The 18,444-nt window shown below is 43.7% G+C and overlaps 1 protein-coding gene across 1 annotated transcript; it reads right to left on the bottom strand.

Moving 5' to 3' along the window:
* Window positions 1-1,627: 1,627 nt before the first annotated feature.
* LOC119514006 (protocadherin Fat 3-like) lies at window positions 1,628-10,959 on the bottom strand. Its single transcript, XM_037809522.1, is given in 3 exon segments — window positions 1,628-2,443; window positions 2,445-3,438; window positions 10,956-10,959. Coding segments are annotated over 3 exon segments (1,305 nt in total). The 3' UTR covers window positions 1,628-2,136.
* Window positions 10,960-18,444: the final 7,485 nt, after the last annotated feature.

Here is an 18,444-nt window from a genome sequence, read left to right as displayed (position 1 = left end):
AATGGGACTAGGCAATCATCATCTTTACAGGTTCCACCCGGGGCGAGACACCTCGGGGGAGAACAACCTCGATGCGGCCGTCAGGTACGGCTCCTTGTGGGCTGTCTCCCCGAGCTTTGCCCGGGAACTTTCTTATAAACCTTGCGTGTATCCAATGGGCTAACGCCACGCACACAAGCATGATTGGTGAATACAGCGGGTGGTTACATACATCAGAAGCCGGAAGCAGGATGTGGGCGCCATCTTGGCACCACTCGATGGGCGGGGGGAACTCAAGGGCAGGCTGCAGCTTGTCTACTAGGCCAAATCCGGAAGGTGGCTGCTCACATCTCCCCCTTTTTTGTTTTTTATGCCCCAGTGTCTCCAGTGATGAATGTGCTCCCGTGGACCAAGATGGCCCACAACGTATTTTTTGGTGCTTTGGGGAGTCTGGACTAGGTCCCGGCCATACCAAGGTGGGACCTCTGGCACCGACCAGAATGCTCACTTCATATAGAGACCGGAGAACCCGTGAGCCGGAAACCACGTGGCCCTCCTTGCAGTACTCAGTCTCGCAACTGGGGGACAGGAGGATTAGGAGAAGGTAGCCAGTGCCGAGGGCGTCACTAGGAGCCTCTGTGCAAACGCCAAGGGTCCCGTCTGGCCACAACTAGGACTCTGCGTAAGAGGTCCACCTGAGACAAAAATTAGGGCCACTGGTACCGAATGTTTATATACGAGATTTTTTCATATACTTAGCTGCGAACCTTACCCCCGAATGCTCAGCTTCGAGTGGTTGGGATGGGTGCTGGGCAGAGGGACTATAGTTATCAGGAGGGTTACAGGCAGAGGACATGGCCATCATGGCGGTAACACGTAATTGCTGTTGTCTTTGAAACAAACGCTCCAGCAAACTCTTAACAATGATCAAACCTACTAATAACCCCACAGCAAGAAGAACCCAGTTGGTCAGATTAGGCCAAGAGAACCAGGAGGGAAAAAAGGTCAATATTCCTGGCCCTCTTCCCGGTCTGCTGGGGAGTGGTCGACACCGTCGACATCATTTGGCCGCTCATCACGCGAGTTGAGGACTGGATCCAACAGGTCACGTTGGGGGTTTAACGACCCGTCAGGCTGCAGTTCTTTGGTGTTCTCAGGCGACTGCACGGTTCTCACCAATCTCTCCGGTACCCACACTGGTTGGCGTCCTGGTTCCTGGGGAAAGACACAAACAGAGCCTCTGGCCCAGCTGAGCACTGGGTCAGGACCTTTCCATTGCCCCGACAGAACATCCCTCCAACGGACCAGGCCTCTATGCGGAGGACCTGGGGTGGTATGTTGTAGGGCAGGCGTCATCTATAGCAATGCTATAATTGTGATTTCAGCCAGGAATGTTTACCAGAAATAACAAAACCAGATAGTCACATTCCTTCTAATATCTGAACAACATCAACTTCTCCCCAACACATAGAATGGCACCCAAATAGCCTCATGTATGCTCTCCACTGACACCCTTCTCAAAGATCATACCGCCTAGCTACATGATACTGGATGCTTAAAACAGAAATAATTCAGCCTACTAAACATGTTACCCAAACTTAATTGAATAGTTGAAAATTGGGCAGCTTAAAGGCTTTAGCCCATCTCCTTGCTTGTTTAATAACATTTGTTTCTCTTTTCTTTCGCCTAAGAGACTAACTTTTCCAACAACTGTAACTACTATTTTCCTCCCTCCCCCACTGGCTCAAAATTACACACAACAATGCCTTTTTGATTGTTGCCAGTTAATAATACTGCAAAGACGGATGCTGCAATAGTTTCCAGGGCACAATACTGCACAAAGTGATAAAAGATTTACGGTGGGTAACTCTGTGGGTGAAACAACTTTTCCTCCTTTAAAAATTAGGCGTGCAGTCTAAGTGCAGGTACATACTGCAAAGATTACCAGTCACCGCTCAGAAACAAATTCTGAGCCTCTCTTTATCCCCCAACTGGAACCGAGCTTGCCTGTGACAGTATTATTTGTGAAGAAGTTCTTAGCGGAAAATACTCGATTTCCTTCTCCCTCAACAGACAACTCTCCATTGAGCTGTAAGCCCAGCTAATCTCCTTCCATGTTTCTGTAACAAACAGTGCAAAGCCCATGCCACGTGCCCTTTACACTTGGGTCTGGTGCTGGGTCTCGATGAATGGAATGTGAAGGCTGGCGAGGCTGAGCTCTCCCACGCTCTCGTAGTCACTCATGGCTACTTCGGAATCGTCAAAGCCGCAGTGGGCTGACACATCCGAGGAGGAGGTGCCTCTGGAACTGTGCAAGGATGAAGACACGTTGTCTGCTGGGCCTGTGGACTCTGGGCCCTGGTTCATGCTCACGGCAAAAGTACTAAACTCACAGCCGGCAGGTGGGCCCACCAAATCGGTTTCATTGGGGAAGGGGTGAGGAGGGAGGTATTGGCTAGGATGGATCCTCTGGCAGGGGAGGGGGCAGCTGGTCCTGACTCAAGAACTCCTCCTCATGAGGAGGTGGGTATTCGCTGTCGATGTCATAGCCGCCCAGGTAGTAATCGCTCTCTAGCTCCCGTGTGCTGCCTTGGTGTGCAGACCCTCCATCCTGGTTCTCATAGTTGGGCACTTCCTCTATATCTGACAGGCGGGCCCCTGGCATCCAATCAGAGGTATCCCAGTGATAGGCTTCATTTTCTATAGTGTCAACTACATTGTTGACAAGCTGAATGACAGTCACTATGGATGTTTCAGTCCCTGCGTCCCAGCCATTCTTCCGGATGGAATCGCAGTCCGAGCGGCAGGGCGACACGGCGGGGAGGTTGGGGGCCACACTGCACACGACCACACCCCGCCTGGCTGTCAGGATGCGGGGTGACTCGGGGTGAAACGTGGTCATCTCCTGGTGCTCGCCCCCCAGCCCGTCCACGATCTTGTCCAGGTTGCTTCTGGAATCGCTCTGGAAGCACGGGGTGTAGGCCATGGGGCGCACGGGCACCTGCGGGGGCCCCACCTCCTGGTAGACGTTGCGCGCGTCGCCGCCGCGCAGGGTCCGGAAGGGCATGCCGTTGCTCTTGTTGAGCAGCGCGGCCGTGGCGGGGTCCTGCACCAGCGTGATGTTGTTGCGGGAGTAGTTCTTGCGGAAGACCTTCTTGCGGAAGACGATGAAGAGGACGATCAAGATGAAGATGACTAAGAGGACGCCGGCGATGCCGATGAGCTCCTCCTTCCCCACGTAGGAGTGGCCGGCCTGGATGTCGGGCACCACCACGGGGCGCATCCCGCAGTGCTGACCCACGTAGCCGGGGGTGCAGTTGCAGAGGAAGGAGCCGAACACGTTGACGCAGGAGCCGCCGTTCTTGCACTCCTCTCGCTCGCACTCGTTGATGTCCTCCTCACACGTGACTCCAGTGAGTCCATCTTTACAACTGCAGATGAATGTGTTTCCTATCGGGTCTTTAAGGGGGTTAGTAGGGGTGAACTCCCGGACTGCCCCATGCTTGCAGCCGGCACTGTCTTGTAATCACTCGGAGAGCTCTTCCGAGTCCCCGGGGCTACCTGAACGCCCACGGGCCCTAGTCCTCGTATGGAAAGGGGGTGCTTACCTTCTCGCGGTGATCAGTCGCGGAGGTCAAACCACGGATCCCGGGAGCACGTCTCCGTCGGGGCGAGGGGAACGCAAATGAGGTTGCGGGTTCGAAGTGCCCCGTACGGGCCACCACTTGTCCGGCGCTTCTCCGCCCCGCCTCGAGTCCTCGGTCGGCCGGCGATGGGGACCAGAGAGATAAGGGGAGAGAGGGTGCGGACAACGTCTTACCCGGAGCACTTGTGATCACTCAGGACTCGCGGTGGTAAAGCAGATAAACTTTTAATGGGACTAGGCAATCATCATCTTTACAGGTTCCACCCGGGGCGAGACACCTCGGGGGAGAACAACCTCGATGCGGCCGTCAGGTACGGCTCCTTGTGGGCTGTCTCCCCGAGCTTTGCCCGGGAACTTTCTTATAAACCTTGCGTGTATCCAATGGGCTAACGCCACGCACACAAGCATGATTGGTGAATACAGCGGGTGGTTACATACATCAGAAGCCGGAAGCAGGATGTGGGCGCCATCTTGGCACCACTCGATGGGCGGGGGGAACTCAAGGGCAGGCTGCAGCTTGTCTACTAGGCCAAATCCGGAAGGTGGCTGCTCACACATTTGTATATCTTTGGAGATGTGTATTCAAGTCTTCCCCCATTTCTTAATTGGGTTGTTTGTCTTTGTGTTAAGTTGTAGTGTTCTTTTCATATTTTGGATATTAAACCCTTATCAGATATATGGCTTCCAAATATTTTCTCCCATTCTGTAGCTTGTCTTTTAACTTCTTGATAAAGTCATTTGATATTGCAAAAGTTTATAACTTTGATGAAGTTCGGTTAATTTTTTTTCTTTTATCATTTGTGCCTTTGAAGTGAAGTCTAAGAATTTATTGCCTAACACAAGGTCCTAAATATGCTTTGCTATGTTTTCTTCTAGCAGTTTTATAGTTTTGTTTTTTATATGTTTTCTTCTAGGAGTTTTATAGTTTTGAGTTTTATATTTAGGTCTTTGATCCATGTGAGCTGACCACCTTCTTTTTTTTTTTTTTTTTTTTTTTTTTGCATATGTCTATCAAGTTTTACCAGCACCATTTCTTGAAGAGGCTACTCTTTTCCCTAAAGAGGACTTGGCACCCTTGTCAAAAATCCTTTGGCCATGACTGTGAGGGTGATTTCTGAACTCTCAATTCCATTGTCCTTGTACTAGTGCTATGTCGTTTTGATGTTTGCCAGTATTTTGTTGATAATATTTGTCTCTATATTCATGAGGGCTATTGTTCATTTACATTTAAAGTAACTACTGATAATGCAGAACTTTCTTCTGACATTTTACGTTTTGGTCTTTTTAAGTCTTATCCCTTTTTTGTCCCTCAATTCTTCCATTAGTGTCTATATTCATGTTTACTTGACTTTTGGTAGTAAACCATTTTGAGTCACCTCTCATTTCTTTCTGTGCATATTTTTCATCTATTTTCTTTGTGGTTACCATGTGGCTTAAGTAAACATCCTAAAACTGTAACAATCTTATTTGATTTGATATCACCTTAACTTCAATAGCCTACAAAAACTATGTTTTATACCCTTTTATTCCCCCACATTTTTGTTGTCCTTGTCACAGATTATATTTTTATATATTTCTGTTGAAAACATTGATTTATCATTACTTTTTATGCATTTGCATTTTAGAATCTGTAAGGAGTAAAAAGTGGATTTACATGAAAAAAAATACAGAACAATAGTACTGGTGTTTATAATTACCCATATAGTTACCTTTACTGGAGATCTTTATTTCTTTATGCCACTTCAGTCTACTGTCTAGTGTCCTTTCCTTTCAGTCTGAACAACTCCCTTTAGCATTGCTTGTAGGGCAGTTCTGGTGATGATGCATTCCCTCAGCTTTTGTTTATCTGGGGATGCCTTAATCTCTCCCTCATTTTTGAAAGTCAGTCTTGCCAAATGTTAAATTCTTGGTTGGTGTTAGAAACAGAGCTGTACTTGGAAGAAAACAAAGGCTCAAGAAATTTATTTTCATTCTTGCAAGAGCGGGCACACGACCAAAAGAAAATGGAATGTTTGGCGCATGGAACAAAGGAAAAGCAGCACAATTTATTTCCTAAGCCTAACATGCAGGTCCCTCCCCTATTTCCCCATTGGCTGGGTACTCCAGAGGTTACAGTTTATCTGAGAGAGCTGATTAAACCACCTTTGATTACACCTTATATTCCTTGACATTTCAGTGACCTTGGTTGTTACTTGTTTTTACCCAGATAAGGAGCTGACATTAACTCTAGGCTTACATCAGAGGCCCTTTCTTTCCCTCTAATCACAGAGTCAGTTCGTGCTAGTTGTGTTTAGCTTCTATTTCCCCTATTCCATGTCACCTTTATGTGAAAGTTAAACTTAACCTTTTTCTTACAGTTGGCAAGTATTTTCTTTTAGCACTTTAAATATTTCATGCTACTGTGTTCTGGTTTCTGATGAGAAATTGACACATAATATTATTGGGACTCACTTTTACATGACACATTGCTTCTGTCTTGCAGCTTTCAGAACTTTCTCCTTGTACTTGGCATTCAACGGTTGATTACAATGTCATGGCTCTCCTTGAGTTTATCCTGTTTGGGATTCGTTTTGATTCATGTCTTTCATTAAATTTGGGAAGTTTTCTGTCATTATTTCTTTGAATATTCCTTCTGCCCCTTTCTCACTTCCTTTTTCCTCTGGGACACCCATAATATGTACAGTGTTATATTTAATGTTGCCCCACAGGTTTCTTAGCTCCTTTTCACTTTTTTTTTCATTTATTTTTCATTTATTTTTCTTTCTGATCTACAGTCTAAGTCATTTCAATTGTCTTATCTTTGATCTATAGTCTAAGTCATTTCAATTGTCTTATCTTTGACAATGAAAATTAAAATCTTTGATTCGTTCTTTTCCCAGCTCCAATCTGCTATTAAAACCCTATAAAGAATTTTTTATTCAATTATCAGGGACTTCAACTGCAGTATTTCTGTTTGGTTCCATTTTATAAATTCTATCCCTTTACTGAGATTCTCATTTTGTTCATTTATCATTTCCATGATATCTTTTAACTGTTTCTCCGCATTTTCCTTTAGCTCTTTGAACATCATAAAGTTTTTTTTTTTTTTTTTTAAGTCTTTGCCTGGTATTTCCAAATATTCCTTATTGATGGCTTCTGAAGTTTTATCCTGTTCCTTTGGATGGGCCATCATCTTGTTTCTTTCTTTGTCTTGTAATCTTTTGTTGTGTACTCTACATTTTAATTTTTAAATGTGTTAACTATGGAATTTAGTCCCTGAGCTGCCTGTTCCTTAAGTTTGTGTCCAGGTAGTGATATGACAGAGATTTCCTTGAGTGGTAGGAGCTAACAAAAGCAAATATTCCAATGCAAAAAATTCCTTTCAGTTTTTGCAGATTTGCTCTCTGTTGGCACGTGCTCTCCTCCAGAGTTTAGCTGGGGTCCTCTCTGTCTTTTTTGAGCATGCATTCTGTCCTGGGCATGTGCTCATGGCCTTAGGAATTACCCCATTTATAGGGATCAAAATGGCCCCTCTATTCCCTTTGAAATAAACTTTCTCTCTCTTTTGGGTGTTGTATTGTATGCCTTGAAACTGGTTATCCTTTGCTCTTGGTCTCTTCAATTTGATTGTTTCTTATACTGCTTTAGCTGTCAATAAGCTACTTCTGCCTGCAGGGCAAATTGTGAGAAGGGAGCCAGAGAGAGATGTCCTGGTTCAGTCTTAAAGGCATTCCAGTATACACAAAGGGATTACACTCCTCCCTCTGGGCAGGATCAGGGCTCCACAATGAGAGACTGCAGGCTGGCTCCACAATGTACCAGGGAGTGGTTGGAGAGGAAGTAGCAAGGGCACTAGCATCAGGAAAGAGTTTTAGTCACATACTACATACATTCCCTCCTAAGTAAACAGTCAATAGTTCACAGTATAATCACATAGTTATGCATTCAGCACACAATATATATGAGGATGTTTCCATGTCTTCCAGAAAGGAAGAGGAGAAAAAAGAAAAAAGAAAAAAAGAAAAAGAAAAAAAAATGACGACAAAAAAATAAAATAAAATAAAAATAAAAAAAATACAATAAGGTCAGACAACAACATCAATGCCAAGAATCCCATACCCTTTCCTTATATCCCCTTCTTATAGACATTTAGTTTTAGTATATTACCTTTGTTACAATTAATGGAAGCATATTACAATGTTACTGTTAACTGTAGACTCTAGTTTGCATTGATTATATTTTTCTCCCAAAACCATCCCATTTTCAACACCTTACAAAGTTGAACTTCATTTGTTCTCTCTGATGTGAAACATTCTTATATTTGTATATTTAATCACAATCATTGACCACTCTAGGTTTCACTAATTTATACAGTCCCAGTCTCCATCTTCTATCTTTCCTTCTGGTGTCATACAGACCCCTAACATTTCTCTTTCAACCACACTCACAGTCATCTTTGTTCAGTGTACTTACATCACACAGTATTGTATACCCATTTCTGGATCTATACAATCAATTCTCTTGAATGTTCTGTACTCCTTCAGCATCAAATGGCCGATCTCTATCCTTTTTCTATCTCCTGATATCTTCATTTCTATACTCTTCTCCAAACTTCTCTCTCCTGTCTTTTCCTATCTCCCTCTAGCACTCTTTTTAGTATTTCTTGCAGAGCAGGTCTCCTGTTCACTAACTTTCTCAGTGTCTGTTTATCTGCAAATGTTTTATACCCTCCCTCATTTTTGAAGACTATTTTGCTGGATATGGAATTCTTGGTTGGAAGTTTTTCTCTTTCAGTATCTTGAATATATCATAACACTGTCTTCTTGCCTCTTCTGAGAGATCTGCACTTAGTCTTATTGAGCTTATTTTGTATGTGATGGATTGCTTTCCTCTTGCTGCTTTCAGAATTCTCTCTCTGTATTTGACATTTGAAAATCTGATTAGTAAGTATCTTGGAGTAGGTCTATTTGGATCATTTCTGTTTGGGGTATGCTGTGCTTCTTGGACCTATAATTTTATGTCTTTCATAAGAGTTGGAAAATTTTCATTTATTATTTACGCTATTATTCTTTTTGCCCCCCCCCTTCCCTTCTCTTCTCCTTCTGGGACACCTATAATACATATATTCATGTGCTTCATGTTTTCATTCAGTTCCCTGAGACCCTGCTCATATTTTTCCATTCTTTTCCCTATCTGTTCTTTTGTGTGTAGGATTTCAGATATTCTGTTCTCTAGTTCACTAATCCTTTCTTTTCCCTCTCCAAGTCTGGTGTTTGTATCCATTGTGTTTTTCATCTCTTCTATTATGCCTTTCATTCCCATGAGTTCTGTCATTTGTTTTTTCAAGCTTACAACTTCTTCCTTATTGTCACCCAGTGTCTTCTTAATATCCTTCATTTCTTTTGTCACATTTTCTTTCGACTCATTGATTTGGTTTAGAAGATTTGTTTGAATATCTTTAATTAGTTGTTTCACCTCCTGAATCTCAGTTGAGGTGTTAGTTTGTTCCTTTAACTGGGCCATATCTTCATGTTTCCTGGTGTGGCTTGTGATTTTTTTTTGCTGTCCAGGCATCTGATTTTCTTGATTAGTTTATTCTGGAAGTGTTTTCTCTCTTTTGCCTAGGGTTTTCTTGTTGGTTGTCTTTGTTCTCTATATTTTCTTTCTCTCACTGGCCAGTGTCAGATTGGCTCTGACCCCCAGTCTTTCCCCCCAAAACAGGCACCCACTGTGGTTTGCCACAGGGATGGGAAGTAGGCACTGAGCACTCCAGCAAGTTCACTGTGTGTGGCAATACAAATCTGCTGGCTTCCAGTGGTGCTCTGTTTTCCACTAGCCAGCAAGACCTGGGTTTGTTTTAGAGCCCTGCTTTAACAGTTAGGTCTTCTGCATTTCTCAGCCAAACAGGGCTAGGTTTCCATACAGGGCATGTAGATCAGCTCCTGTGCTCCCATAAAGGGTCTGGAGCATCTTTTTAAAAGTGTTTCCATTCCCATGCCCCTTCAGAATGTCCAGCAAATGATGCTGTTCAGTAACTTAATCATCCTCAGAAGCTGCTTTGCCTCCCAGCACAGGCTGGGAGGTGATCTGAAATCACAGAATTCCTATGCCCTTCATTTGCTGGCCAAAATCTGGCTCAATCTGGGGCTCCACCTGTGGCAAAGTACTCTCAGCTGACCCAGTACTCCAGCTGTCCTCAAGGCAAGGAAATGGTCATTGGCTGCTGCTTCCTTCAAGGGTGGGAGAAATGCTTTCATACTTAGGGCTGGAAACACAGTCTCTGTCCATGTTTTCTCAGTCTCTTTGTCCCTTACTGGCTGGGCCTTGAAATGTCCTCCCTGTCCCCTGTGTCTTCAAGTGGTGGGGGAATGTTTTACTGCTGTGGGAGAATTTATAGTCTGTGTCCCTGGTGGGAAGGGTCTTGTCTGCTGATTCTGTGCCTTTCCCACACTGAGACCAGGTGAGGAGGAGGGGAGAGGACCAGCTGGTCCAGGACAGAAAAGTCTTACCTGATATTTCTTCTCTTTCTTCAATTTGGCATTTGCAGGTTCCTTCTCCAGTCTATATAGTCTTCTAGAGTTTCAAACAATTCAGAATTGTCCTTTTTCTCATTGCATCTCTGGAGCAAAGTTTTCAGTAGCTGTTTATGTCACCATGTTGATCTTCTCTTATCTTTTTAAAGCTGTGTTTCCTTGATTCAGCATTTGTCCTGTTATTACAACCCTCTAACAGTTTTCCAGAGCTCTGAGGAAGATGACTCTGCCAGTTTTTGCTAGTTATTCAAAGATTCTATGGGGCAATGGGACCCTGGAGTGTACTACACTACCATTTTGGTTGACCCCTTGTCCATGTCACTCTCAACCCATATATTCTTTACTGTACTATATTTTAAGAAAGTTTCTCTCTCCTTTCTTTGTTCCCTTATTATTTTACTTGGATTTAGTGGTGGTGGTGAATGCTACAATTTAGACCATAAGCTATAGAATATTAAAATAGAATTGTGATGGAACTGAAGAAGGAATGAGCATTACCCAGAGATTCTAAACTTGTTGCTGAATGAAATAACTGGCAAGACTTTAGGTTCCTTTCATTTTATGAGAGGTTAAACACACTTTCATGTATGGAAAGCCTCATTGTGTCAGGCAGGAGAATTTTGTTGTTGTAATGATCGTTTTTGTTGTTATTGTCAAATTGATGTAGGGAAGAAAGGTCTATGTGAAATTTGGTCAACCAAGGAGGGGATTGCACAGGACAATACTGATTCTGCTTCATCAGTAGTTTTTGAGCACCTGTTTGGAGAATTTTCAGCCATCTGGGTCTGCCTCCTCAAGGTTTCTCCAGTCAGCCTCACCCATAGGAGCAACTCAAGGAAGCAGGACTTTCTCAGAATCCATTTGGCTGCCAATGTGGTTACAGGGTGTGCCAGTTTGAATGTATTGTGTCCCCCAAATGCCATTATCTTTGATGTAATCTTGTGTGGGCAGACATTATTAGTTTTGATTAGATTTCCTTGAGTGTTTCTTTGGAGATGTGCCCCACCCAGCTGTGGGTGATGACTCTGATTGGATATTTCCATGGAGGCATGGCCCCACCTATTTAGGGTGGGCCTTGATCAGTGGAGCCATATAAATGGGCTGAGGGGCAGAGGGAACTCAGTGCAGCTGTGAGTGATGTTTTGAAGAGGAGCTACAGCCAAGAGGGACACTTTGAAGAAAGTGCAGGAGCTGCAGATGAGAGAGAGTTTGAAGATGGCTGTTGAAAGCAGACTCTTGCTCTGGAGAAGCTAAGAGAGGACAAATACACCAAGTGCAACTAAGAGTGACATTTTTGAGGAACTGCAGCCTAGAGAGGAACATCCTGGGAGAAAGCCATTTTGAAACCGTACTTTGGAGCAGACACCAGCCACATGCCTTCCCAGCTAACAGAGGTTTTCCGGACACCATTCGTCATCCTCCAGTGAAGGTACCTGATTGCTGATGTGTTATCTTGGACACTTTATGGCCTTAAGACTGTAACTATGTAACCAAATAAACCCCCTTTATAAAAGCCAATCCATTTCTGGTGTTTTGCATTCCAGCAGCATTAGCAAACTAGAACACAGGGCATCCAGCTCTGGTGCAGAAGCAGTATTGTTAGGGTGATGTAGAAAGGGCGATTTCCACTTGGGCTCAGTGGTATTGCAGCAGCAACTATGGGTTTTAGTTGTTAGGGTGGCCAAAACTTGTCCTTGAGGTTGTCCTCTATCCCTTGCAATATTTTTGAAATAAACTTCTCTTTTGCTTAATCAGCCATGATCAGCTTCTGTTTCTTGCTGGAATAATGTCTGTAAGAATAAATATTGCAGTTAGAATAAATGTAAAAGTAATAAAAGAAATCCTTTATTGAGCACTTATATGCCAGGCACCATTCTGTAAGGTAGACATACATTATCTCATTTGCTCCTTTCAACAATCCTACAAGTTTGGTGTAGTTTTACTTTTTTATTCCTTGAGGTGGTGTTCTAGTTTGCTAATGCTGCAGAATGCAAAACACCAGAGATGGATAGGCCTTTATAAAATGGGGGTTTATTTCACTACACAGTTACAGTCTTAAGGCCACAAAGCTTCCAAGGTAACACCTCAGCAACCAGGCACCTTCACCGGAGGATGGCCAACGGCGTTCGGAAAACCTCTGTTAGCTGGGAAGGCAGCTGGCGTCTGCTCCAAATCTCCAGCCTCAAAACGGCTTTCTCCCAGGACGTTCCTCTCTAGCAAGCTTGCTCCTCTTCAAAATATCACTCCCAGCTGCACTCAGTGAGTTCCCTCTCCTTGAGTCAGCCCATTTATATAGCTCCACTGATCAAGGCCTACCCTGAATGGGCGGGGCCACGCCTCCATGGGAACATCTCATCAAAATCATCTCCCACAGCTGGGTGGGGCACATTCCAAGCAAATCTAACCAGCACCAAAACCTCTGCCCCACAATACTACAAAGATAATGGCATTTGGGGGACACAATACATTCAAACCGGCACATTCCACCCCCTGGACCCCAAAATGACATCATCTTTCCAAATGCAAAATACATTCATTCCATCACAATATCACAAAAAACTTACATCATTTCAGTAACAATAGTTAAGCACAAAATCCCATCAAAATCAATTTAGGCATGGTCAGTCCTAAGGCATAATTCCCCTTTAGCTATGGATCTGTGAACTTAGAACAAGTTATGTGCTTCCAATATACAAAGGAGGAACATTGATAGGATAAACATTTCCATTGCCATAAGGAGAAACAGTAAGGAAAACAGGGTTAACAGGAGCAAAACAGTTCCTAAAACCCACAGGACAAAGTCCATTAGATTTCAAAGTCTGAGAGTCATTAACAGAACAACGTTGCATCTGTGGGGCTTGAGAGAGCGGGAGCCTAACCCTTCCTAAGGGCCTTTGTGGCAGCCCTTTTCTCTCCAAATGCTTGGGTGAGTGCTCCAACATTTCCACACATTGGGGAGACCACCTTCTCGGCCCCACCATCCTCAAACATCGGGGCAGCTCCCGGATTCCCTTCCATCTCCGGGGCACATGCTCAACCCCTTCAGAACAGTGGGGTGGCAGCCAGGCTCTCCCCAATTCCCTGGGAATGTGCTCAACCCTCTTTGGGACCTCAGATGGCAAAACTCTTCCAGAGCATTGAGGCAGAAAGCCCGCCCTCGACCTCCAGCGCAAACTCACCCTTTCCATGCATGTGGGCTGCTCCGCTCTCCAAGCCTGAGACCTCTTGACTCCAGACCTCAACCTCCATGGCTTTGTCTTTGAAGAGATTTTTCCTTTAATTTTTTCCTTGTCTGTCTCCTCCAGTCCAGACCGGCAATGGCTCTGTCTATAAAGATCTCGCACAAATTCTGTTGGCTTTGCATGAAGCACACAGGGGTCAAAGCCATTAGACAATAGGACTTTCCACAAATCCTTTCTGGATAATTCCATCTCCAATTTTGGCTTGTACTGAAATGGCGGCTGGGTTCCATGTTTGGTTACATCCTCACGTTGGGCTGTAGCTTCTGGGATTCCATCCCCTAGAAGCTCATAATTTTCCAAGTGATCAGCTTTTGGTCTCTTTGAACCCAAGAGTTCAGTTCTAAGTTTATCTCTTTCTGCTCGCATTTTACTATAAGCTGCAAGGAGAAGCCAGGATACATCCTCCACACGTAGTCTGGAGATCTCCGCAGCTAAGTATTCCAGGTTGTTGCTTCCAGATTCTTTCTTCCATCTGACAGCAGGACTCAATTTTGCCAAATTCTGTGCCACTTTAAAACAAGGATCACCTTTCTTCCAGTTTACAACAACATATTCATCATTTCTGTTCAAGGCCTCATCAGAAGTATCTTTAGAGTCCATATTTCCACAGTCTCTTTAAAGCAGTTTTGGCCTTTTCTATCAAGCTCCTCACAATTCTTCCAGAAACTTCCCCTTATCCATTTAAAAAGCCGTTCCAACATGTTTGGTATTTGCAGACTCAGCAGCAAAAGCACCCCACTTCTCTCAGTACCAAAATCTGTTCTAGTTTGCTAATGCTGCAGAACGCAAAACACCAGAGATGGATAGGCCTTTATAAATTGGGGGTTTATTTCACTACACAGTTACAGTCTTAAGGCCACAAAGCATCCAAGGTAACACCTCAGCAATCGGGTACCTTCACCGGAGGATGGCCAATGGCATCCGGAAAACCTCTGTTAGCTGGGAAGGCAGCTGGCGTCTGCTCCAAATCTCCGGCCTCAAAACAGCTTTCTCCCAGGATGTTCCTCTCTAGCAAGCTTGCTCCTCTTCAAAATATCACTCCCAGCTGCACTCAGTGAGTTCCTTCTCCTTGAGTCAGCCCATTTATATAGCTCCACTGATCAAGGCCCACCCTGAATGGGCGGGGCCATGCCTCCATGGGAACATCTCATCAGAATCATCACCCACAGCTGGGTGGGGCACATTCCAAGCAAATCTAACCAGCACCAAAACCTCTGCCCCACAAAACTACAAAGATAATGGCATTTGGGGGACACAATACATTCAAACCGGCACAGGTGGTAACCAAAACTTACAGAGATCTCAAAATTTGTTCAAGATCACAAATTAGGAATGAATGTCCATGGAGCTTGAAAATCATCAGGAAAAAAAATCATATATGGTCTTGTGTGCCTAACTAAGAAATAAAGACTACAAAATAATATTTTACACTTTTTATTATGGGAAATTAAAAAAAAAACATTCATAAAATGGAGAAGAAAAGAATAAATCTGTGTGTCCATCAACCAAGTTTCAGCAAATCATCAATATACAAAATTGTTTATACTTTTTACCATTAGTTTAAGTAAACAGAGCTAACTCTACTGAGTTTCCATGAATATTGTGAGGTTTAAGAGTTTGGGAGTTTGAATTGGCTGCAAATGCAAATGTAAGAGTTGTGTTAATTATAATTTATATTAAGTTCTCAAACTATATAAAATTTCAAACTTCTGTGTCAAAATATTATTAAGAATTTAAAGGCAAACAATAAACTGTGAACTTTATTTATCACAGATGTGACAACATTCAAAAAATATTTTTATTATGTAAAGAGCTTATGCATAATTATAAGAAAATCACTGGATCCAGGAGAAAAATGGGCCAAAGGTATGAACACATAATTCCTAGGAAAAGAACCAACAACAGCTATCAAGATTACTTGTAATCACTGTAATAAAAACAGAAACAAGATATTTTCACCTATGAAGTGCAAGATTTAAAAAATGGGTGCTCACATTCTGCTTATTAGAAATTAATTTGATAAAATGTATTATGGAGTTAAAGGAGTTATTATATCCTTTAATAAAAAAATTCCACAAAGTGAATTTTATACAAAGGAAATTTTGAGAGGTGTAGAAAATATTTCTATACAAAGATTTCTATACAAAGATTCTCTTTATAGCATGATTTATAAGTGTAAAAATATTGGAAAAATTTCTGAGAAGCCTAACAATAGGTGAATACTTAGGTAAATTATGGTGCATATACAGATAGACTATTATAGAAACATTTTCCTTGGAAAATGGTCATATATTTAAAGCATGATCTCATTTCTGTAAAACTGATCTCTCTATCTCTACAAGCACACTTATGCAGAGGGAAAGAAATTGGAAAAAAAAAAAAAAACACACCAACATGTTAACGTGATTATCTCTGGATTGTGAGTTTGTGGGTATTTTAAAATTTTCTATTTATTCTTCTCTGGATTTTCTCCTTTTTAAATGAGTAATGTGAATTCCCTTTTAGAATCAGAAAGGAAACAATAAAAAGTTTATTTAAAATAATGCATATCCTACAAACTACTTCATAACTTGATTACTGTGAACAAAGTAAGCCATGTAACTGGCTGCTTATTATTAATACTAACTGTGGGTACTTACTGTGTATAATGATACTGATAATAACAATTGTTGAATACTTACTCTATAAGGTGATTAGTTAAACACTTTATTTATAATCTCAATTGCTGTTTACCTCATAGAATTGTAATAAGCATTATAATCATTCCCATTTTATAGATAGGAAAACTGAGACCACTAATGGTAACTGGAGGAGCCAGGGCTTGAACTAGGATTTTTGGTTGCCAAGGACCCTGTTCTATCTTACTTGAAGTCCTTTGGTGAATGTGCCTCTCGTGGACTGCGGTCGCAGTTGATTTATCTGGGGGGGGGGGGGCGGCCGGTTGCTGAACCCTTGGCTCTCGGCGTTGCTCGGAGGGTACCGGCGGCGGGGGCTCTTTCCCGGAGGCGAGGGCGAGGCGGGGGACTGGGCCCGGTCCCCGGCGGAGGCGTGCAAGGTGTGGAGGGCGGCGAGAAGGAACAGGCAGGACACGGTTCTTTAAGGGTGAAGAAGCCAAGAGAGTTTATTAGGGGTGAGCACAGGTTATATAGGCTGGCATAGAGGGCGGGGGTTGTTACAAGTCAATGCTGAGGGGATAAAGGCTAGGATTGGTTCTGAGAGGGTGCGGAGGTTAGGATTGGTTCTAAGAGAGCACGGAGGTTGTTTGAAAAGGGGCGGGAGTTGCTCTGGCAACGGTGTCTGGCAACAATGTATGCGCACTGGTGGTGATGGGAGTTGCACTGGCAACGGGGAGTGTCCGGGCAAGATAAGGGGGTGGGGAAAAGGCGGTTCCCTCCGGCAAGCCTCCCCTAACGGTGGTATTTTGGGTGAGGAAATGGGGCCTGCCTCCGGCCTCACTTTCCCAGGCCTGGGGGGCTGTGGAGGGCGCTGTCGCCCGTGCCCACCACTCTCCCCAGGGGCGGATCCGGTCCCCTGGCCCAGGCCCGCCAAGTTGAAGCACGTAATCAGTGTCCCGCAGTGGACAGCACTGAGACGGCCCTTCCGAAGTGAGTCTGCATCATAAGGCAATGCGGGTCACAGCCGAGGGCCTGCCAAATGCTAAGTCCAACCCTGTTTGATGGAATCAGTTAATTATTGGGCCTCCTCCCAAACGCCACTCCCCTTTAAGTACCTGAAAATCTAATTTTTCCTGAGGTTGAAGAAATTAGAGTCCCCCTCCCATTTCATTCAACGAAAATGGAAGAAAACCTACAAGAGAGTTGATGTGCTGTATTGTGACCTTTTCCTAAACAAAGCCTCCATTAATCATTTTCTCTGTGCCCATGACTGACCCAAACCCCTTTGGAGGGATGCATTCTTTTTCTTTAAAGATATTAGTATTTTCATCTAGATTATCATCAAGTCTTCCAGGGCTGCAGCCTTTTCTACCTCCTTCACATGAATGTCTCTGTGATGCTCTGTGGTGGGTTTATATTTAACTCACAGAGGACAGCTTTATTTTATTTATTTTCAGGTACTTGAAAGGGAGTAGCGTTTGGGAGGGGACCCAGTCACTTTGGTTTCCAGAATGGACCACACCTTGCAGGGTTGTGGGGAGGATTAGCAATAATGTGTATAAAGCCTATTATTCTGTAGACTCCAGGAAGGCCAGGTAATGCCCATCTTGTTCCCTCTTGCATCTCCATGTCTTAGCACTGCTTGGAGCAGGTACTCAACAGATCCTGGATGAGTAAAGAATAAATGCATAAATAGATCACATAGCACACTGCCTGGAAGAGACTAGATACTCAACCTTTGGCTATGATATACTATTACCTCTCTAGCCCTTAGCTTTTGCATTTATATTACAAAGGGCTTGCACTAGTTGGTCTCCAGGGTCTCCTCCAGCTCTGACATTGTGTGCCTGCATCTAAATACTCCTGAAGCCAGTGGGAGCCCCGGGAGGAAAGATGATCTTCTCAGCATGTGCACAGAATTATTTGATGTGTTCTCCACGTGAGAGGAGGAGCCTGTGTACCCTCCTGGGGCTTGCTCTGCTCCCTCCAATACTCTATCTGGGCCTCCCTCCAGCATATGAGTCTGCAACATCTGTCAGAAGCACTTGTGCCAGGATGACTCTTGCTGCAAGTATGTCCTTGGAAAGCCCTTGAGATAGGAGCCTGCGGGGAGTTTATGTAATGTGCTGAGTGATCAGAAGAAAGTACGCACAGGGCTGATTGCATGATGGATCAGCCTTCTGTGACAGCTCAGGGTGACTCAACTGATTGTCACACACAGTTCACAAAATCTGGAGGACTCAGAGTCTCTTGGTGGAATGGCCTGGAAATTCTGCCTCTATTCTATTTTTTTTTTTTTTTTTTTTTTTTGGTGCTTATTCCACATTTTATTCTAAAAAATTTAGGCTTCACCTTCCTTTTGGTTTGGTTAAGATGACTTAACCAAACACAAAGAGTACAAAATATGAAAAATAAATGAGGAAATGAGTATGAAGAGAAAGTAAGGTTTG

The sequence above is a fragment of the Choloepus didactylus genome, chromosome 2 (genome assembly GCF_015220235.1).
Source record: "Choloepus didactylus isolate mChoDid1 chromosome 2, mChoDid1.pri, whole genome shotgun sequence".
NCBI lineage: Eukaryota > Metazoa > Chordata > Mammalia > Pilosa > Megalonychidae > Choloepus > Choloepus didactylus.
This window is presented reverse-complemented; position numbering and strand designations above follow the sequence as displayed.